The following is an 18975-nucleotide window of genomic DNA, read 5'->3' on the forward strand; positions in this document are numbered from 1 at the left end:
AGGGCCAGCTTACTTTGTGTCTGGTGCCTGGGGTTAAGGTTGCTGTGGTCGTATGCCAAACCCAGGGCATGTAGAGCTCCTTGCGAGGGCTCTTTGTGAGTGGTTCCCAGGTTGGGCGGCTCTGGTTCAGACTCCTCTACCTGTCTCCGTGGTGGCAGGCTCTGTCAGAGGGCATCTTCTCTGCTGGAATTCCAGCTGGTGCTACAGCCTGCCGCTTCAATCCAGGCATTCGCTGGCTGAGTGCAGATTAGCAGGGGCTGTTGGTGGAGGAGATGGCCCATGGCTGCCTGAGGGAGGGCAGGGTTCCCCCTGCGCCTTGACAAGCGAATATCAGTCCCAGTGTGGAGTGAAACAGGAAGTGAGGGGGAGCTGTTGTTTCATTACATTGCCAAAGAGCCCATGGGGGAGCAATTCTGTTCACCAATCCAGGGAAAGAAGGGGGAGCTCCCCTCATCCTGTCACTTTAACCCTTGCTTAGACCCTTGCTGAAGACACCATATCTTGATGCAAACAGTGCGTCTGGGTCTTGCCACGTCTCATGTCTAATGTTCAGGGGTAGATCATTCTGGCAGGTTGCAGTGGCTCCTACAAAAGCTGGATTCCTTCCACTACTGCTGCCAGTCCGTGTGGCTGTAGGCCAGGGCCCAGTATGGGATGGTGGTGGTGGGTGTGTTCTCCTAGCAGTGGATGAAGGGCAGGTATTTCTGCAGATTCTTGGTTCTCTCTGCTGCCTTTGAGCCCATTGACCAGGAAGTGGAATTGGCCAACTATAGACCCTAGCCAGGCAGGTGGAGTTGCTTGTGAGTGGCTCAGTTTATTTCGTCTTAATAAATCCTAGAGGGTGGCATTGTGCAAATGGCTCATCTGCTTTGAGGGAGTTCCCATGGGTTGCCACGTGGTTTCCCAGTTTCTGTATGTTGTGGTGGTGCCTAGGGATCCCAGTCATAGACTATGGCCCTGTTGTGCTTGGCTCAGTACAAACCCAACACAAAAGACAGCCCCTGCCCTGCGGAATTGACAGTCTAAGTAGTGTCCTGGTGTCACTCCTCTTGTGTGTGGGTTATTGTGCCCCGGTATCTTGCTGCACCCAGCTCTGTATTTCTGTCAGGTTTGACCCTGCCAGTGCAGTGGAGCAATCTGCTCGGTTGACAGACATTGGCACATGGGTAAGATGCAGCCCAGACAAAACTGAGAGCCTGCTTCTCGGGTCTTCAAGGGATTTAATCTAAGGAGTAAAATCTTTTTTGTTGTACAGCCTCAGGAGGTTTTCTCTGCACCAGATTCACTAAGAGAGCAGTGAGCTACTTGCACATAGTTCCATTTTAAACTTTGGAGTTGCATAAATATGGTGCCAGGGTGCTAATGGGCCCAGCTGTGTGATCCAGAGACATGGCCAGCACCTTTCCACCTTTGCTGCTGCTCTTCAGTTCTGCTTCAATTGTCACATAGTGCTTAAAAAGCCACCAAAAATATATTGCTCAGTGTATGTCCTGAAGAGTTTAATTTTCTTGATTAATTGCCCATCACGTTGACCAATATTGTCTCATTGCATCCCTGTACTTCCCCGTGTCTCTGTAGCCAGCTCTTATCTCTAGTATGGGCTTGTCTACACACACAGCCACTGTAGCGCTTAGTGAAGACACTGCTTAGATTGCTCTGCCCTGAGGAGTTTACAATGTAGCTATAACAACATAAGTTTGCAGTGTAGACCAAGCTTACAACTGTCAGCTCTTTAAGGCAGGGCCCGTCTTTTTGTTCTGTGTTTGCACAGCGCCCAGCACGATGGGGTTCTGGTCTGTGTCTCCTCGGCACTATGGAAATACAAATAATAAATAATAATCATTAATAATGGAGGAAGGTAAAGTGTTGGGTCAAACATTTGCTTCCTGGTTGGCTTGGTGCCTAAATTGTTTCAACACACGAATGTTCAGACAGTCCTCTTCTAGATGAACTAAATATTATGGGGAACTGGCTAGTGTAAGTGTGCACCATTGCTCTCTACTGGCTGAAATTGGAACTGCCCCACTGTGTCATAGACCCTGTACCTCTCACAACAATTCTTCTTTAGCTCTAGTGGCAGGGCCCCAGGCTTCTGGAGCAGGAGGATCTGGGGTGGGTCCCATTCAGGGGTAGACAGGGAAGCTGAATCTCTGTTTACAGGATGTTTCTTGATGTCTGTGTATCAGTCAGGTCACCAGGTAGCTTTTCTGACCACCTGACTGTCTTTTTAATTTCTAGACACCAAATAAATACAACTCGCAGTACCACAAGCTGTTCAAGGACATCCCCACAGAGGAGAGTGTCTTGAAAGGTGAGTGGTGGAAACAGTCTTGAGGGAGTAAAGAGAGACCCAGGCCTCTGTACAGAACCTCGGTGCTGCACTGGTGTCAGACCAGCGGCCCTCCCTGTTCCACCAATGACCAGACAGTGGCTGAGACCAGAGGCTGAGGAAGGCGACAAATGCAGAACCCCACGGGGTCCCCATATACTATAGTGGATTAACACACAAGCTTTTGCATGCTGGAGACAACAGTCTTCGAGTCCCGGCTGGAGGTCAGGGGCCAAGGAGTTTGATCGTCGTAGCCTAGGCTCTGTTGGGAGTTTGTCAACCTCGTGCCACGCACTTTAATTGTGAGGGACAGTGCTTAGCACAGTGGGATTGGTTCCTTGCTTTTATGAACATCAGATGTCCCTGGAAAGGGGGAGAAAATCTCTGTCTGGATGCCCAGGCCACCGTAGCTAGCAGCATCTCAGGGCAGGTGACTGGCAACATGCTGGAGTCCCCAGGCATGGCATCAGCACAGGGCTCTGTGGGTTTTGCTGTGGGGCTGGATCCGAGGTCTGTGGGTTCCTCTCCCCTCCCCATGCTACCTCTGTGTGTGTGTGTGTGTTACAGTCTGCTCCTGTGCGCTCCAGAGAGACATCCTCATCCAGGGGCGGCTCTACATCTCCCCCAACTGGCTCTGCTTCTATGCAAAACTCTTCGGGAAGGACATCAAGGTAACGCAGCGCAGTTGCTCTCCACCACACTTCGCTTTGGGAAGAGGCCTGACGTCTGATCCCAAAACACCAGCGCCAGCATACGGCGGTGATCTCCCTTCCCCGTCACTGCCTAGCACTGACCTCTGTCCCATGTGGGCCTAATGAACCCTTATCTCATTCTGTCACATACGCCAGTAGCGCTGACTCATAGAGAGATTTTATTGCTCTTAGAATTTATTGCTCTTAGACAGGAGCCCCTGCACCATTCCTTTCCCCCTGGCCCAGGTTCTATCTTAGCAGGATGCAATGCGACTCCTAGCGCCCAGTGAAGGGTTACTTTGACAGATGTTCTCCTAAGTGATGCATTTTCCCTTCAGCCCTAAGCCGTTAAATAATGCTGTAGGGCCAAAATCAGCCCTCCATAAGCAGGGGCGGGGGATTTTCATGCACTGCTGGGGGAGCCATCTACGTATCTAGTAACCTCCGAGTCGTCTTAATAGAAATATTGTTTATTTGTGTTGCGTTTTTAATTCCACACTGCAATTATGTGTAGAGGCTCAAACTGTCAGTGCCTCAAGATCAAAGGCTCCTAGAGGATTCTGAAACAGATCTGAATCTTCCTTTCAACTCTCTGCTTGAGTTGTAATTTGACATTTTCCTATTAATGCTGTAGCTGACGGGTAGCTTTTTTGTGTGTGGGATTTATGTTCTGTTTGTTTAAGAACTGACTTCCTTTAAAACCAGTGCTGAGCCGCTGAATTATTTATACCAGCGGATAGTCCTATTTAAACAGATCTCTGATAGAAGGAATGCGAGTCAGCTCCCAGAGTTGAGCATGTTTCAGTGAAGTTATTCTGCTATGAAACCACATCCTGGTTTATTTTTAACTGTGCCCTTGAGTGCAAGGACTCTTATCTAGGTCCCTAGACAAAGATCTGCTCTGTAGGTATTGGACAGTGGCCTCTTTTTGTGTTCATTATATTGAAAATGTATAAACTAAAAACCTTTTCAAACCAAGGTTAATACACAGAGTGTGGTGATCCTGCTCGGTAAATATAAAGATGTCCCCAGCCAATGATTGCTACCCAGGTTACTATCATGTACAGGATGCAATTAGACATCCGTGTAATGGAGATTGGATCACCGTATTTCTAAAGAAATTCCACACAGAACTATGTTAAAAACCCATCACTAAGGTTGCAAAGTCAAGCATTCAGAAGTTAGGAAATGCGAGAACTAAGGTTGCCCATCACACACTGTTGTTTTCCCACAGCACCCATATCATTCAGTGCACTGGGTGCACAGAGCTCCGTTAACAGGCAGCTGTTTCGTATTATGTTTAATCCTCATTGGCCAGTGTGGGTATTGGCAGTCTACACTGAGGGGGTGGGGAAATACCCACGGCGCCGAGTTTCAGAGCCTGTATCAGCTGACTCAGGCTTGTGGGCTGCGGGGCTGTAAAATTGTAGTGTAGGCGTTCAGGCTGGAGCCTCACCTCTGACACCCTGCTCCCCTTGCAGGTCTTTTATTGCAGCATAAACATACCCTGCATGACCCCATGCCTTACTGACTGCATAGTCTCCAGTTCCTGCATGGAACACAGAACTGCCAGCTCCCTCGTGGGCTTTTCTGTGGTGCTCGCTCCTCACTGTTGGATCCCCACCTATAGTACGTGTGCGTTTACCTGGTGTGTGTTTTACATTTCAGGTGGTTATCCCGGTGGTCTCGGTTCAATTGATAAAAAAGCACAAAACGGCCCGGCTGCTGCCCAATGGGCTGGCTATCACCACCAATGCCAGCAGAAAGGTAACTGATTGGGGGTCTTATTTCTACTCAGCTGCTGTGCTGTGGTCTGATGTGTGAGTCTAATCCGACAGAAGGCCCCCAGGTGCTCCCCTGCATCTCACAGCTACCATTGTGATGTGACGGAGCATGAATGCTCTGCCCCACTCAGCCTCTGGATAGCTGCTCTGTGTCACGTTGCTGAGATGACTGGCAACTCGTCTAGTATTCTAACCCCAAATGTACATAGCATCTCTCATTCCAGACCATCCCCAAATGCTTAGCAAACATGGGCCCAATTGTGCACTTCATACTTAAGGGAAAACACCCATTAAAGGCAATGAGCATTGGTGTGAGTAAGGTATGAAGGATGGGCCTTAATTGGTGCAGCCACTTCTGTGGTGGGGCATGGCAGCTGTTTGACTGCTTACAAAAACAACGAGGAGGCTTATGCCCAAATAAATCTGTTAGTCTTTAAGGTGCCATTGGACTCCTCGTTGTTTTTGTGGATACAGACTAACGGAGTTACCTCTCTGATACTTGGCACCATAACTGCTTACAGTAACACTACACAATTTAGGCCAGGAAATGAAGAGGAGATTCGCATCCCCAACTGGAACCACAGGGGATGTGTGCGGAGGCAGAATGTCATTCGCATACTGGAATTTGGCTAGGGCCTGAGGGCAGACACTACAGCTGGGAGAATCTTTGCTTTCAGTTCACCCCCTCTCCCCTGCCTGTGAACTATGTTTTGTTGTTGAGACGACACAAAGTGAAACCCAACTGAACCTGGTTACCTTCCTATTGGCTTCCAGGCAACCCCATTAGCCCAACACCCAAGAGAAACGGGGGGACTTATCCAGGTTTGTGCCCAGCGTCTTGTGTTATGTGAGTTTTGTTCAGATCTAGCTAATGCTCCTTCTGCAAAGGATCCCATGGAATATTAAAGAGCGCAGATGATGAGGCCCTTGGTACGATGTCTCCTCTCAGCTGGCCCCTTGGCGGCCATGGCCCCATGCTGGGATTTTGGAACACTGCTGAACTGAAGGGACAAGCACCATGTCCTAGGCCCCAGCACTGCCTTAGCCAGCTCTTCCCCATGGCTTCCAAAGGCCCAAACCAGCACAACTTGAGAGCAGATTTGTGCAAATAATTGATCTTTCAGTCCGGTGGCTGAATCGAAACAGTTAACAATGCTGGGGGTTGAACAGAACATTTTGCTTTCAAGTTTATCCTTTTCAAAATCAAATTGAAGTAAAATTCAAACCAAGCAATTGTTTTGAATTGGAAAAATTGAAACCTTTCGATGTTTTTAAATTTGATTTTGGGGTGGGGGTCTGGAAAGGATGGTGGAGAGCCATTGAACCAGGGGGATTCTTCTGCAGAACTGTTGAATCTGAACATTTAAAAAAAACTCTGTGTGCCAGCCCCTCTAGTTGTGAATCCTTTCACACTATCAAGTCTCTGCGTATTAGTCTTCTGAACTCGGCATCCTGAAATAATAACATCAAGAGGCATGTGACCTTCCCGCATGCTCAGCCAGTTCATCTGAACTTGTGAGCAGAATTCTCTAATGCTTCTGCTTAAATCTAGCCACTTCTCTTCTGAATGACCGGTCAGATATAGCCTGCAGATGCTCTTGTCCTGGACATGGTATCCCATAGGGAATGGCAGCTGGAAGAGAATGGGTAGCTGAGACTTAAAAACCTGGTTTGGAATGTTAATGTGCTTCAAAAAATGAAATCCCCACTTAATCAGCAAACAAGTCGCTGTTTGCGCAAGGGATGCAGAGTGCAGAGGAGGACACATCTATAATAGAACAGACACTTTGAAGTGAGCGTTAGCTTCATCTGTAGCAAAACTCAGCAGCTTGAAGGAACTTCTGGAGACAGCCAGCCTTCTGTACACCCCTCCTCCTGGCACTAAAATGTGAGAGCAAAACTAAGCAGCATGGAAAACAGCCTCTTGTTGGGAAATGCCAGCTTGGCAGTGACATCTTTAACAGTGGGAGATAAAAGACTTTAAGCTGGGCTCTCTGGGGGAAAATGGTATTGTCACTTACTTATTTTCCCACTGATTATGTGCACGCACCAGACACTTTTCCCCATCCATGCTCTGTTCTGCTGTGCAGTCGAGCAAACTTCGCAAGAACCCTGCTTTCTAAAAGGGTCATGTAAATTTCCGTGCGCTGCTCTCTCACAGAAACAGGGCTCCTCACTTGGAGGGTAACCATGCAGAATACAAGTGGGTGGCCAGCGATGTGTCCTGCTGTTGATGGTAGGAAATGGTGGAGTAGATGGAACTCTTCCTATGGAGGCTTCAGTACTGCTAATGGCCCACACAATGCTGGGGCCTTGCGATGCTGGAGCCTCTACCTTTGGGGAAAAATTTAACACCAAAACTCTGACTGTTCTGACCATAGGTGCCAACTCTGTGGGTGCTCCAGGGCTGGAGCACCCACGGAAAAAAATTAGCAGGTGCATAGCACCCACCGGCAGCCAGCTCCCCCCCCTTACTCCCCATTCCCACCCGCCTGCAGCCCCCGCTGATCAACTCCTCCCCTCTCTCCCAATGCCTCCTGTACACCACAGAACAGCTGTTCAGCGGCATGCAGGAGGCGCTGGGAAGGAGGGGGAGGAGTGGGGATGAGGCGTGCTCAATGAAAAGGGCAGAACAGGGCGAGGGTGGAGTGAGGGTGGGAAGAGGCAGAGCAGGGGAAGGGCCTTGGGGAAGAGGTGGATGGGGTCAGGGATGGGGGTAGAGCAGGGACGGGAAGAAGCGAGGCAAGAGTGGGGGTTTGGGAGAAGGGGTGGAGTGGGGGGTGGGTTCTGGGGCTGAGCGGGGTTTGAGCACCTACAGGGAAAATTAGAAGCCCGCACTTGTGGTTCCAACTAATTAATTATCTCACTTTTCTCCTTGAGTTAGAGACCAGCCCCAGAGTCCTGGCTGGAGTCCCAGCTCTTACCTGTCTAATGTCCTCCCTAGTTGCAAGTGAAATAGTCATTCTTCATTTCCTTTCCTACATTATATTCAGTGCAATAAAGACAAATGCAAAGTACTCACTTAGGAAGGAACAATCAGTTGCACACATACAAAATGGGAAATGACTGCCTAGGAAGGAGTACTGTGGAAAGGAATCTGGAAGAAATAGCGGCTCACAAGCTAAATATGAGTCAACAGTGTAACACTGGTGCAAAAAAAGCAAACATCACTCTGGGATGTGTTAGGAGTGTTGTAAACAAGACACAAGAAGTAATTCTTCTGTTCTACTCTGCACTGATCAGACCTCAACTGGACTATTGTGTCCAGTTCTGGGCACCACATTTCAGGAAAGATGTGGATGAATTGGAGACAGTCCAGAGAAGAGAAACAAAAATGATTAAAGGTCTAGAAAACATGACCTATGAGGGAAGATTGAAAAAATTGGGTTTGTTTAGTCTGGAAAAGAGAAGACTGAGGGGGACACAATAACAGTTTTCAAGCACATAAAAGGCTGTTACAAGATGATGGAGAAAAATTGTTCTTCTTAACCTCTGAGGATAGGACAAGAAGCAATGGGCTTAAATCACAGCAAGGAAAAACTCCCTAACTGTCAGGGTGGTTAAGCACTGGAATAAATTGCTTAGGGAAGTTGTGGAATCTCCATCATTGGTGATTTTTAAGAGCAGGTTAGACAAACACCTGTCATGGATGGTCTAGATAATACTTAGTCCTGCCATGAGTGCAGGGGACTGGATTAAAAGACCTCTCGAGGTCCCTTCCAGTCCAAATTCTATGATTAGTGAGTACTAGTGCTGATAATCCAATATACCACCCCAGAGGTGGCTGCATTTTAGTGCTGGCTGAAGACATGCTCTCTAGAACCCATTAGAGTTGAACACTTGCTGAAAGCCACTCTACAGTACATAGAAGCAAAGTCCTATTGGTCTTAAACCTTAAATTTGCTTTGTTAGTGACTTGAAAGGTGGGTTTTTCAAGGTACCCACTGTTGGCCTAATTGCTCCCACTGAAGTCGGTGACAGAACTGCCACTGCTGTGAGTGGGAGGAGAGTTTTGTCTCCCCTCTGGGAGTGGAATGTCGCTGGTCCTGGTGTTCCTGCACAGAACCATAATGCCATTGCGGGTGGCTTTTCTGTTTGCAAAACGAGCTGTTCCCATGTCCATCAGCATGACGCTGTGCTGAGTCTGCCACACGACAGGCTGCAGCACCGGCTCTTTGTAACCTGCTCCTGTGCATCTCAACAGAGCGCTTAGCGTGGTGGTGAGCATTTAAATGCTCACACTGTGAAACAGGAACCAGAACTCCAATGTGCTCTTGGCTCTAACTCTGAGCATCCCAGCAGAGAGAGGAGCCTGTGTCTCTGGGCCAATGTCATGTGTTGAACGGGGATAGCCTCTCACTGCTGCTTCTCTCTCTGTTTGTTTTCAGTACATCTTTGTGTCCTTGATCTCTCGAGACAGCGTGTACGATGTGCTGAGGAGAGTCTGCACGCACCTACAGGTACCCTTCTAGTTCATCACAAACCCAGTAGCTCCTGCCAGCTGGTTGGAGGGAGGCTGAGGTGCGTGCCCTGAAAGCACTGTGCTTGGATGGTGGCATCACTGTATCCGTTGCTCACATGCATTGTGTGACGTGTGTCCCCTCTCTGGGATGGTGGAAGGTTCTGCATTTTCCCCGTGTGTCCCCTGGGAACAGCTGTCCTGGACGCTGCTGCAGAGCGGACTCTGGAGGGTTTGCTTGATGGATCAAACATTGCAGCCTCATGTCTCAAAGTTGCATGGCTTTGTTTGTTCACCGGTCTGCGACTCCCCCGCCCAGTGGCGCAGATGCAGGCAGGGTGATCTGGACATCCACCGCCGGCGATGGAGGAGCAGCTCGAATGGGCACGGGAGCAAGAGCATCTTCCCCTGTGACTTTGTGCGACCAGCTTCAAATGCCTGTTACTAATGGTCCCTGGATTAGTGATGAGAGAGGAGCATTGGGTCTGTCCCTGCATGATAGGAACCAACAGATGCCCCCAACAGAACCATAGGGCTTAGATGCGTTGATAGTGCTGGAGGAGCTGCCTCAAATGCTGGACAGTGGTATCCCCTCTGCTCCCATAGTCCCCATTGGGGAGCATCATGTGCCAGCATCCGTGGCTGAGAGACTCCCCAGGGACAGGCCCTAAGGGAGGGACATGGGGGAGGCTGATCTACTGCCCTCTGCTGGCAAATGGCAGTACTGCCAAAGACAGCCATTCAGAAATCAGGACCATAATAAATCCATGAGATTATCTTCACCTGGAAAGGCTTCCAGGACATCGGTCCCACGGCACAGGCCCCAGTGCCAGGCAGGCACTGCCCTCCCTGAATGGGGGGGGGAGCTGGCAGCACCCCTTTTCTGCAACCGTGCCTTGGAGCAAATGATCGTATCAAGCTGGGTCTATGCCCTAGCTATCAGTCAGCTCCTTGAACCTCCCCAACATTCTCCAGAATGCTTGTGTGGCTCCGACTATGCCTAGATACGGCCTGGGGTGAGAGAGCATGTTCCTGGCTGCTGAGGTTAGTTTCCTCTAGGTGGAATCTTCCATTAGATCAACCAGCCCTCCCCAGCTACCTTAATTTAGATAGGCCCCATGCAGGGAATGCTAGTACCTCAATGTTTCCATTCATAATAAATGAGTCCAGGCCATTGGGGATAAACCTGCTGTTCAGATTCTCGTTCACAGTTCGGGGAGCAGAACGGCTGAGCTGTTCTTGCCCTTAACACAGACAAATCCCCTCTCCTATTAAGCCAGTACCTACATAGATGGCTGCTGCGTAAAGCTCTGTCTGAGTGCTGTGCGTTCTGCCGCAGTGCAGAGCTCACCAAATGTTTCATTCTCGGGCAGTCACTGAAGTGACTCCGCTGGAGGGTGGGATGATGTCTGAGCCAGATCATAGCCGTGGGCAGGATGTTCCAATAAGGCTTTTCCATCTGTCGCCCTCAAATAAACGAATACAGGAAACGTGACTTAACTCGGCCTCGGCACGTCTGTGAGGTCGGTCAGCAATATCGTATGGAGGAGGAAGCTGAGGTGTGGCAAGCTTAAGAGACTTGCCCAAGGGTCATATGGGAATCTGTGGCAGCTGGGCATAGAAGCATCAGGCAGTCAGTCCTGCACTTCAGCAACAAGACCACCCTCCTTGGATCTAACACTGACATGAGCTTGGGCAAGTGACTGCACTTCTCTGTGCCCAGTTCACCACCTGTAAAATAGGGATCATGCATGGGGTGGGGTGAGAATTTGTTAAAGTGCTTTGAAGATGGAAAGTTGTGTATGCTTAATATAAGGAAATACATGTGTCCAGGTAATTTGCCTCCTACCTCTGTGTGTGTGCGTGCGCACGCGTGCCTGCATGCACACACACAGTAGTGCAGTGTTGCTACTGGACTTATCAGTGGGAGTTAAATCACATATCCTAACTTGTGCTGTTAAACTGCCCATGGTTCTATACAGTGGTGGTGTAGCCGTGTTGGTCCCAGCATATTAGACAGACAAGGTGATACCTTTTATTGCTATCATGCTGAGAGACGCAGCCTTTGGAGTAGACCGGAGGAAGAGCTCGAAAGCTTGTCTCTCTCACCAACAGCAGTTGGTCCAGTACACCCACCTTGTGTTTCTCTCACATCATACACTGCATTTTATAAAGCACCCATTTGACTTTCTTAACTTTAAAACATACTCACTTCTGGGGTTGGGTTTTAATTTTTTTTTTATTCTTCTTTGGCGGGGGAGAGGGGGGATAGGTTCAAACCCCACCTGGATGAACATTATGGATGCTCCATTTGCTTGAGCTGTCTGAGCCATCCTCTAACGTGTACACCTTGCCTTCACCATCCCTAATTCCGTTTACACCTGGAGGTGAAGATGGTCTTTGTCAAGTGGCAGCTCACATTGTGGAAAATCCACTTGGCGGCTAATGTCATAACATTGGGATTGATCCTGTTTCCATTGTCTTCTCCGGGAGCAGAATCGGGCCCGTGATACATAATTCACATGTCGCATCCCTAGAGAGCCTGAATTTCTGCTGCCGCCAGTTACAGCAGTTTCTGGGTCACTGATAAATTAGGCTGAATCCAAGGGAATTTCTTTGCTCTAATGGTGTGCATGTGCATTATTTATAACCTCAGCATAAGAACACTGGCTCTGCCAGGATTTGTGTTCTTACACTCTCTTTACAGGGCTTTTAAATTTTGGAATAAAAACCCTGGTACAAATTAGATCCTAGGGGAAATTTAAAAATAAAAGTCTGAGGGGAAGAAATCCATCAGTCCTTAACCTGGTGGTGAGGATAAACAGCCTCCAAAGAACCACCTTATTTTTGATGTCTTTATTCTGAGCCATCTGGGTGTGTAGTCTAATTCAGAGGTACGCTTAATCCAGAAAAGTGCCTCTGGCATGTAACAGGCTGTAAGGAGCTAGGATCGTCCATGGACTTGCAGAGTTCTTCTGCTGATTCATCCTGACAGCCAAATTAGATGAAACCCAATAACTGTGCCTCAGGAGTTTTTGCTTCCACCCCCAAGCAGGGTTACCTGTTTTACAGGGAGGAGAAACTGAGGCACAGAGAAGGGAAATGACTTACCCAAAGCCTGGTCATGGGTCTGGCTCGCTGGGACGCAAAGCTGGGAGCTCCTAACATCCTCCCCAAGCCCAGACTGTTGCCAAAGTGTCTTTACATTATGTTGGTTTTGTTCAGTCTTGGAAACGAGAACAAACATTTGCATGCTGCTGACTCCTCATTCACCTCTTCTCCAGCCCAGTCTAGCCTGAGCACTCTGTCTCCATTGGAATAACCCATTGCCAGAAACCCTTCTCCAGAAGTCACATCTACAGGAGCTGCAACCCCTAAGGGTTTGCACGTGGCAAGTTTGTCTGCAGGCAATGTTCTTAACAGGCTCGCCAGCAGTTTCGGAACCCAGAGTTACTATAACTTTCTGCTGGGGGAGAGAGGGGCAGAGGAGTGTCCTAGTCAGGATGCTCCATTCAGTGCCTTCCAGCAGAGAAGTGGAGATCCCCTGGTGATGGGTTGGTAACATCTGCTCCTCCCTCTCTTCCAGGTTTCAAGTAAGAAGAGTTTGAGTTTGAAAGAATTCACAGACGAACCTGATTCTGTATCCCTGGTAAGAGCCATATTTGCAAACAAGGAATCAATAACAACAATAGAATATCACAGAATGCCCCTGGTAAAATGCCTCTGCAGTGACCATACGAGCACTAATGCTGCAGGCTGTGAAGCATCTGTTTGAAGTGTTAGCAAGTTTAATAAAATCCCCTTGCACTTTGAACCTGCCAAAAGCAGCACTGGAGTGTGGTGAACACCAGCTCCTCTGCCTGCTTCCTCCCACAGCCAAAATCATGTTTAACGTTGGTTGTTAGGGAAGGTCACGGTTATGCTCCATTTTTTAGCATGGCCTGCAGGATCTTTTGACAGAATCCAGTGTGACTTGACAGAAATGGATATTAATGGTGTGAAGGGGATCATTTGGAAAACCTTGTGTTGATGCCTGAATTGAAGGCTTATGTTCAAGTGTCTAGTCCAGGTTAATAGACATAAAATCTGCTTGACATTCAAACAGCTTCTTCGTTGCTGGTTAGAGCTGAGATCTTCAAATTGAATAAAGCGGCCTGAGTCCTAAACACTCATAACGTGCGGGGAACATGATTAAACGAGCAAAACTCCCAATAGATTAAAAACTTCTTAAACTTTCTGTTCAACCATTTCACCAACGGATCAGACTCAAAGATCAGCTTTTATTTTTATTATTTGTATTTGCAGGGGAAATAACTCTACATGAAAATCCCAGCACACCAGAAAGCACAAAGATGTTGGCAGAAATGTTAAGTAGGGCTGGCTGGAAAATAAGAATTCCATTTTGTGACAAATTTTGTGGCTTCAAAATTTGACTTCATTCTGCATTGGAACAAAAACTGGAGCTTTTCAGATTTTTCCTGGAAATAATGAGCGAGAGAGAGCGCAAATGAGAGCCACCCCATAATACCCCATAGCCTGGTGGCAAGGGCACTCCCCTGGGATGTCAGTGCCCTGCCCACGATGCTATTGACTATTCTGGGGTGGTGGGTCTCTCTCTTTCACCTGGACCTGAAAAACCTTCCCAAAGAAAGTTTAGTTGCAACTGATCTTTTTCTGTGACATTTCCTTTCCACTAATTGGCATTTTCCAATGGAAAAAACGTGGTGTTAAAAAATTCCCGACCAGCTCTGCCTTTAGGGCAGGTAACTGTGCTGCCCCCAGAGTGAAATCCCTATGGCAGCTGCACGGCTTGAGACCTTACAAGCACTGTTGGAACGTCCCAGTTGTTGCTGGTTGAACAGCAAGTGTCTTGTGTAGGAAATTGTCAAAGATGTTTCCCGAGTTTTGAAATAAATCAGTCTGGTCAAGACACGTTTTCACTGAGATGTATCAAGTTTTCGATACAGACACCTCCTGAGCCGTGGTGAGGAAAGTCAGAGGGTGGTGGTGGTGGTAGAGAACCCAGTAGTGTTCTAGGAAGACCAAAGGGCTTCCGATCTGTTTTACATTCGCGTGATGTTGATTAACTGCTGGAAGGACCTGGGGCTAAGCGAGCTGAGGGCTACAGCAGTACAAGCACAAGTTACTCAGATAAGGTGTGTGCACCACGTGGTGGTTGTACAGGTGTTTGTTTTAATCGGAGAGAGACTGACATATACGAACAATGCTGTTGGTATGCAAGTCACTGCAGAGGAAATGAGTCTCCAGCAGGGGTTAACTGGGGCTAGGACAACAGCTTTTAAGTGTTGGATTTTTTGACCACTGGACTTCTCTTGTAATGGCCTGATTCTGAAGCTCGTGACCGCACGGTAGCTGTGTGCCCCAGAGAAGCTGTGTTTCTGCTTCTCTGTGTTGTGCCAGGAGCGCTGAGATGCACCGGTCCCTCAGAAATCCTCGTTTTCTGCAGCTGCTGTCACACAAGGCTGCGTCGCTTTCAGAAACAGCAGCTTTCGAAGTAAAGCTCTCACAGCCTTCACAAAATGGAGACCTGTCTCTCTGTGTGCACTGCGGGGGAATGGCTGCCCCGTGGAAGGGAGCAGTCAGATAATCTCTGCAGACTGCTTAGGGGAAAGTATCCCATCTGCTCAGCCCAGGCTGGCTCCTTCCAAAGCCCTTCAGCTCCCCATCCTGCTGCGAAGTCTCTCTAGTGACCGGGAGAGTAAATGTCTGTCTATGGGCCAGCTGACTGCTCTAGCCCCTGGGGTCCCCACCTTAATGGGATCCTGTTGTAACAATGGGATGACTCTTCTCTCCTGGGGCCTTTTTTTAAAAAGCCTTGTCCCACAGTGAGGGCTCTGTGCCCTGAAATGAGAAAACCCAGAGCCTTGGCTACTGTGATTCGTGGGCCCAAGCTGGCTCAGCTGTGTCTGCTTCATCCACTCAGAGCAGGATCCACGTACGTTTCCTTTCCGTGCCTGCCCCTGCAGACGTAGCAAAGGGGACGTGCACTCTCACTGCTGGCTGTGACGGTGTCAGGGAAGCCCTGGCGCGCTTGTCAGTGGCTCAAAATCCATTCTGAAAGCTGTTCCAGCATTGGGGTAGGTTTTCTCACCTGGATCTCAGGGAGGCAGCTCATTGAGGTGATTAGCCAGTGTCTCTGTCCATGTGAGCAGACATTGCCCTAGCCTGTTACTGTTTCTGCTCACCTCTCCTTATGTTACATGGCCTGTCATGTGGTCTCATGCCACGCTGCAGAGGCCCTTTCAGTGATTAATAATCCTTTTGCAGCTCTTGTATTGGTTTTACAACTGTGTTGATAATCATCTTTTATCGCGGCCAGTTATTTTCTACTTTGCCAAGCAACTGGTTATTATCTGTTAGCCATTTCCCTAATGCACCATAAAGTGCTCAGAGTTTCCAGGAGTCAGGCCTCCCATGAGGGACAGCTGTTCTGGCCTATAGATAATGTTAATGGTGAGTGTGAACAAGGCAAGATTATGGGTAATAGCATAGGAACTGCTGGTTAAAAGGTCCTGTTGTAGCTGAAGCCCTTAACAGCCCGAGTGAAGCTACCTGCCTCCAACAAGGATCTGTAAGACCAATTGCACGCTTAGTATTTGCAATGCACCTTCTTGTGTGCCACAGAGATGCTTTGCTCCCCGGGCTGGAATTCCCAGAGCACAAATCCCACCTTGTTTTCTAGCCTGGGATTTGAAGTAGAGCAGCACATCCAGCAGAGCTTCCAGGGAGGCTGGGGGTTAAGGCGCCAACTTGAAGAAGCTGGCAGCATCTTACCTGAGACCATATTCTATGTTATGCTTTAGGGACAGCATATTTAGGGACAGCATATGTATCGTTAGCAGCTGGCCGGAAGTTCAGGTCATGTAGTGCTGCTGAGCGTGAGGAATCCATCCTGACAGCTTTCTCCGCAACCCATTGTGGACATGGTTTCTGAGAATCACTCAGTGCTCATGTGTGAGTGCTTTGCACCAAGATGCCTCTCGTGTAGATCCTTCGAGTGGGGCTTTTGCTCCCTGGCCTAACGGACCAGCTGCCTCCTGCCATGGGGCAGGAAGGAAGGACTAACAGGAGCCGTGCTGGACTCTGCAGGGAGCACATCCAATCTCCAGGGCAGAGAGAAGCCCGGAGGCAGAGGACGATGAATCGGTGGGGTAGGAAGAGGAGTCTCCAGAGAAGACCCCTCGTTTGAAGACAATGACTTGATTCATCCTCCTAGAACACACACCAGTGCAGGGGTTGGTTGACTTATTGGAAGCTGACCAGTGACCTGGCCAGTTCAGGAGGAGGTGGAGGAAAGGACAAACTATCCCATGAGTCCCTCTCCCTGCAGATCAGTCTGTAGCTCTGACTGCTTGGTGCAGTTGCTACTCCCACTCCTCACTACCGTGTCAAGGGGAATGCAGCAGACCTCTTGTCTGAGGAGCTGTTGGCAGGGCTCTGAGTGTCCCTCTCACCTCTGGATCTCTGGCGCAGGAAGAGGCATTTGTAAAACCCTAGCCTGGGCTGACTTCACCCACACAGCTGCGCAAGCTCTGTATTCTCCAGTCTCGGCACAGAAAGGGGAGCCGAGGGGGCTGGAAAACAAGGGAGCAGGGCTTGTGGTGTTTCCAGTTGGCTGCTGGGGTGAGGCACGGGGGGAGCTGGCTGACACAGGGCACACACCAGGACCCTGCCTCTACCCTCCAGGTGCCCAGGGCAGTCGGATTTATGCTCAGCGCAGCTTGCTGTGGCTCAGCACACACATCCGCAGTGAGGCCTAGACACTGGCCCCTCCCCACAAACACTCGCAGGAGCTGATGACCAGGACGGGGAGAGCGGAGCCGAACAGCCTCGTGTCCAAACCCCATTGTGTGGCACCTCAGAGTGGCTGTCAACCGCTCCACGTCAGGACTGGACAGGGGCCAGTTTATTCCTAGCAAGGAGCGGCTGTGTGAACTCCCCATCTCCCAGCCAGCACACACCAGGCACTGTTCCCCTCCAGAGCAAGGGCCCAATCCTGCCAGTGCTTCACCCACCACCCGCCCACTGGGACCCCTACGTGGTTCAGCACAGCAATGGCTCTTCGCCTCTCCCAGCCACTGCATGGGGCTCCTCAAACCCAAAGGGGGTGGAGAGCAGACTTCCCAAGGAGGAAGGGCTGCCCTCCACACCTGAGAGCTGCCAACTGGAAACAACGCAAGACCAGCATAGTTTCTCTTGTTTTCCAGCAGTGTGAGATTTGAATCTCCTCTTAAATTTCCACTTCCAGAATTAAGGAAGCAAAAGCAGTATTTTTAACTTTGGCTAGTGAGCATGAGAACTGGGAAGTGTTTTAGTCAGATCCCCTCCATAGCCCTCAAACAGCAGAAATCTGCGTGGGGTGAAGGGAGGCCCATCTCTCCAGATGCTGATAGGCTACTGCAGCTGTAGAATTAATGCAAGCAAACCAAGCAGAAGGTACAGATCAGCAGCGCAGCCACTTAGCCAAAGAAAAACACGACACATTGGTCTGATCGCTGACCCTCTGCAGTACTTCTGGTTTTTGCTCACCATTCAACGCTGTACACTCAACCTGACGTCTCGGTACCTCAGCTCCCCAGAGAGGCCTCCATAGGCTCCAGCATAAGGCCGTGCATCCGCCAAGGAAGGATTCAAAGACGCACACTCACTGCAGGCGACTGGCAGGCAAGATGCACAGCGTAGGGTTTGCAGTTGTGAAAAAGGGGGTGTGCGCTGATTTGATTGCTTGCACCTTGGTAGTGCAAGGCTGGGGTAACATCTGAAAGGGACAAAGCGTTTAAACCCCAGCAAGAAATCTGGCTCAGGCTCTAGCATTGTTTGACTAGGAAGAGTTTTATAGTGAGCTCCAGAAATAAGTTGTGCAATATATAATTTATCTGTCAAAATATTTATAAAACAACTGCCTCTGCCCAGGTCTGCTGGAGTGTAGCTAGGTTTGAAATCGCATAGGAGGGGGTGGTAGCAGTGCCACAAATTGTACATGCTGAAAGATTTTTAAATTCACTCTTTTGTTTATGCTTCGTGGAGGCTGTAGGGGAGATTTTTAATGCTGAGGGTAATTAACTGTTGGGCAACTTTACCAGGGATATGGCAGATTCTCCGTCACTTGGGAATCTTTTAAAGCAAGATTGGCCGTGTGCCTGAAAGATAAGCCCAGTAACTTGCGGCCGAGCTAGAGCGTGGCGGCCGTGGGGCTGAGCTGTGAGGGTTTGTGCCTCTTGTATCTGACCTGGTTATTGCACTAGTAACTGCAGCGCTACCTGGGCTATTGGAATGGTCCCGGTAGTGGCCTAGCCACCTCGTCCCCGAATAGCCGAGAGACAGGGCGGGTGAGGCAAGATTTTTTACTGGACCAGCTTCTCTTGGTGAGAGAGACAGAGCGGCTTTGAGCTACACAGAGCTCTTCGCACTGTTGTTTTAAAACCCTGTTTCTCTTATGCATTGCTGTGTCCCTGCTGTTAAGATGGAACAATGCTCGAAGAGAACTCTCTGCATTCACCCCGTTGCAGGGCGACGTGCAGGTGCCACGCCCAGTCAGACCTGCTGAGCACTCAAGGCTGGGGAACAGGGCGCTGCAGTCCAAGACCCAGGCTGAGAGCGGGAAACGAGTGGGAGTCCACCCCAGGGAGGTGCAGGCACAAGGCTTGAGACTGCAGGGGTGCCCTGGGAGAGAGTCGAGGGGGGTCAGAA

General features: G+C 49.4%; 1 protein-coding gene across 1 annotated transcript in view; it reads left to right on the plus strand.

The window, feature by feature from the left end:
• GRAMD2A (GRAM domain containing 2A) overlaps nt 1-18975 on the plus strand; it is a 79799-nt gene that overhangs the window by 46221 nt on the left and 14603 nt on the right. Inside the window, exons 4-8 of the mRNA XM_074965914.1 lie at nt 2239-2311; nt 2897-3000; nt 4690-4788; nt 9194-9265; nt 12851-12913. Coding sequence (XP_074822015.1) covers nt 2239-2311; nt 2897-3000; nt 4690-4788; nt 9194-9265; nt 12851-12913 — 411 coding nt within the window. The remainder of the gene's footprint in view (nt 1-2238; nt 2312-2896; nt 3001-4689; nt 4789-9193; nt 9266-12850; nt 12914-18975) is intronic.

This window comes from Natator depressus, chromosome 10 (genome assembly GCF_965152275.1).
Source record: "Natator depressus isolate rNatDep1 chromosome 10, rNatDep2.hap1, whole genome shotgun sequence".
In the NCBI taxonomy this organism is placed as follows: domain Eukaryota; kingdom Metazoa; phylum Chordata; order Testudines; family Cheloniidae; genus Natator; species Natator depressus.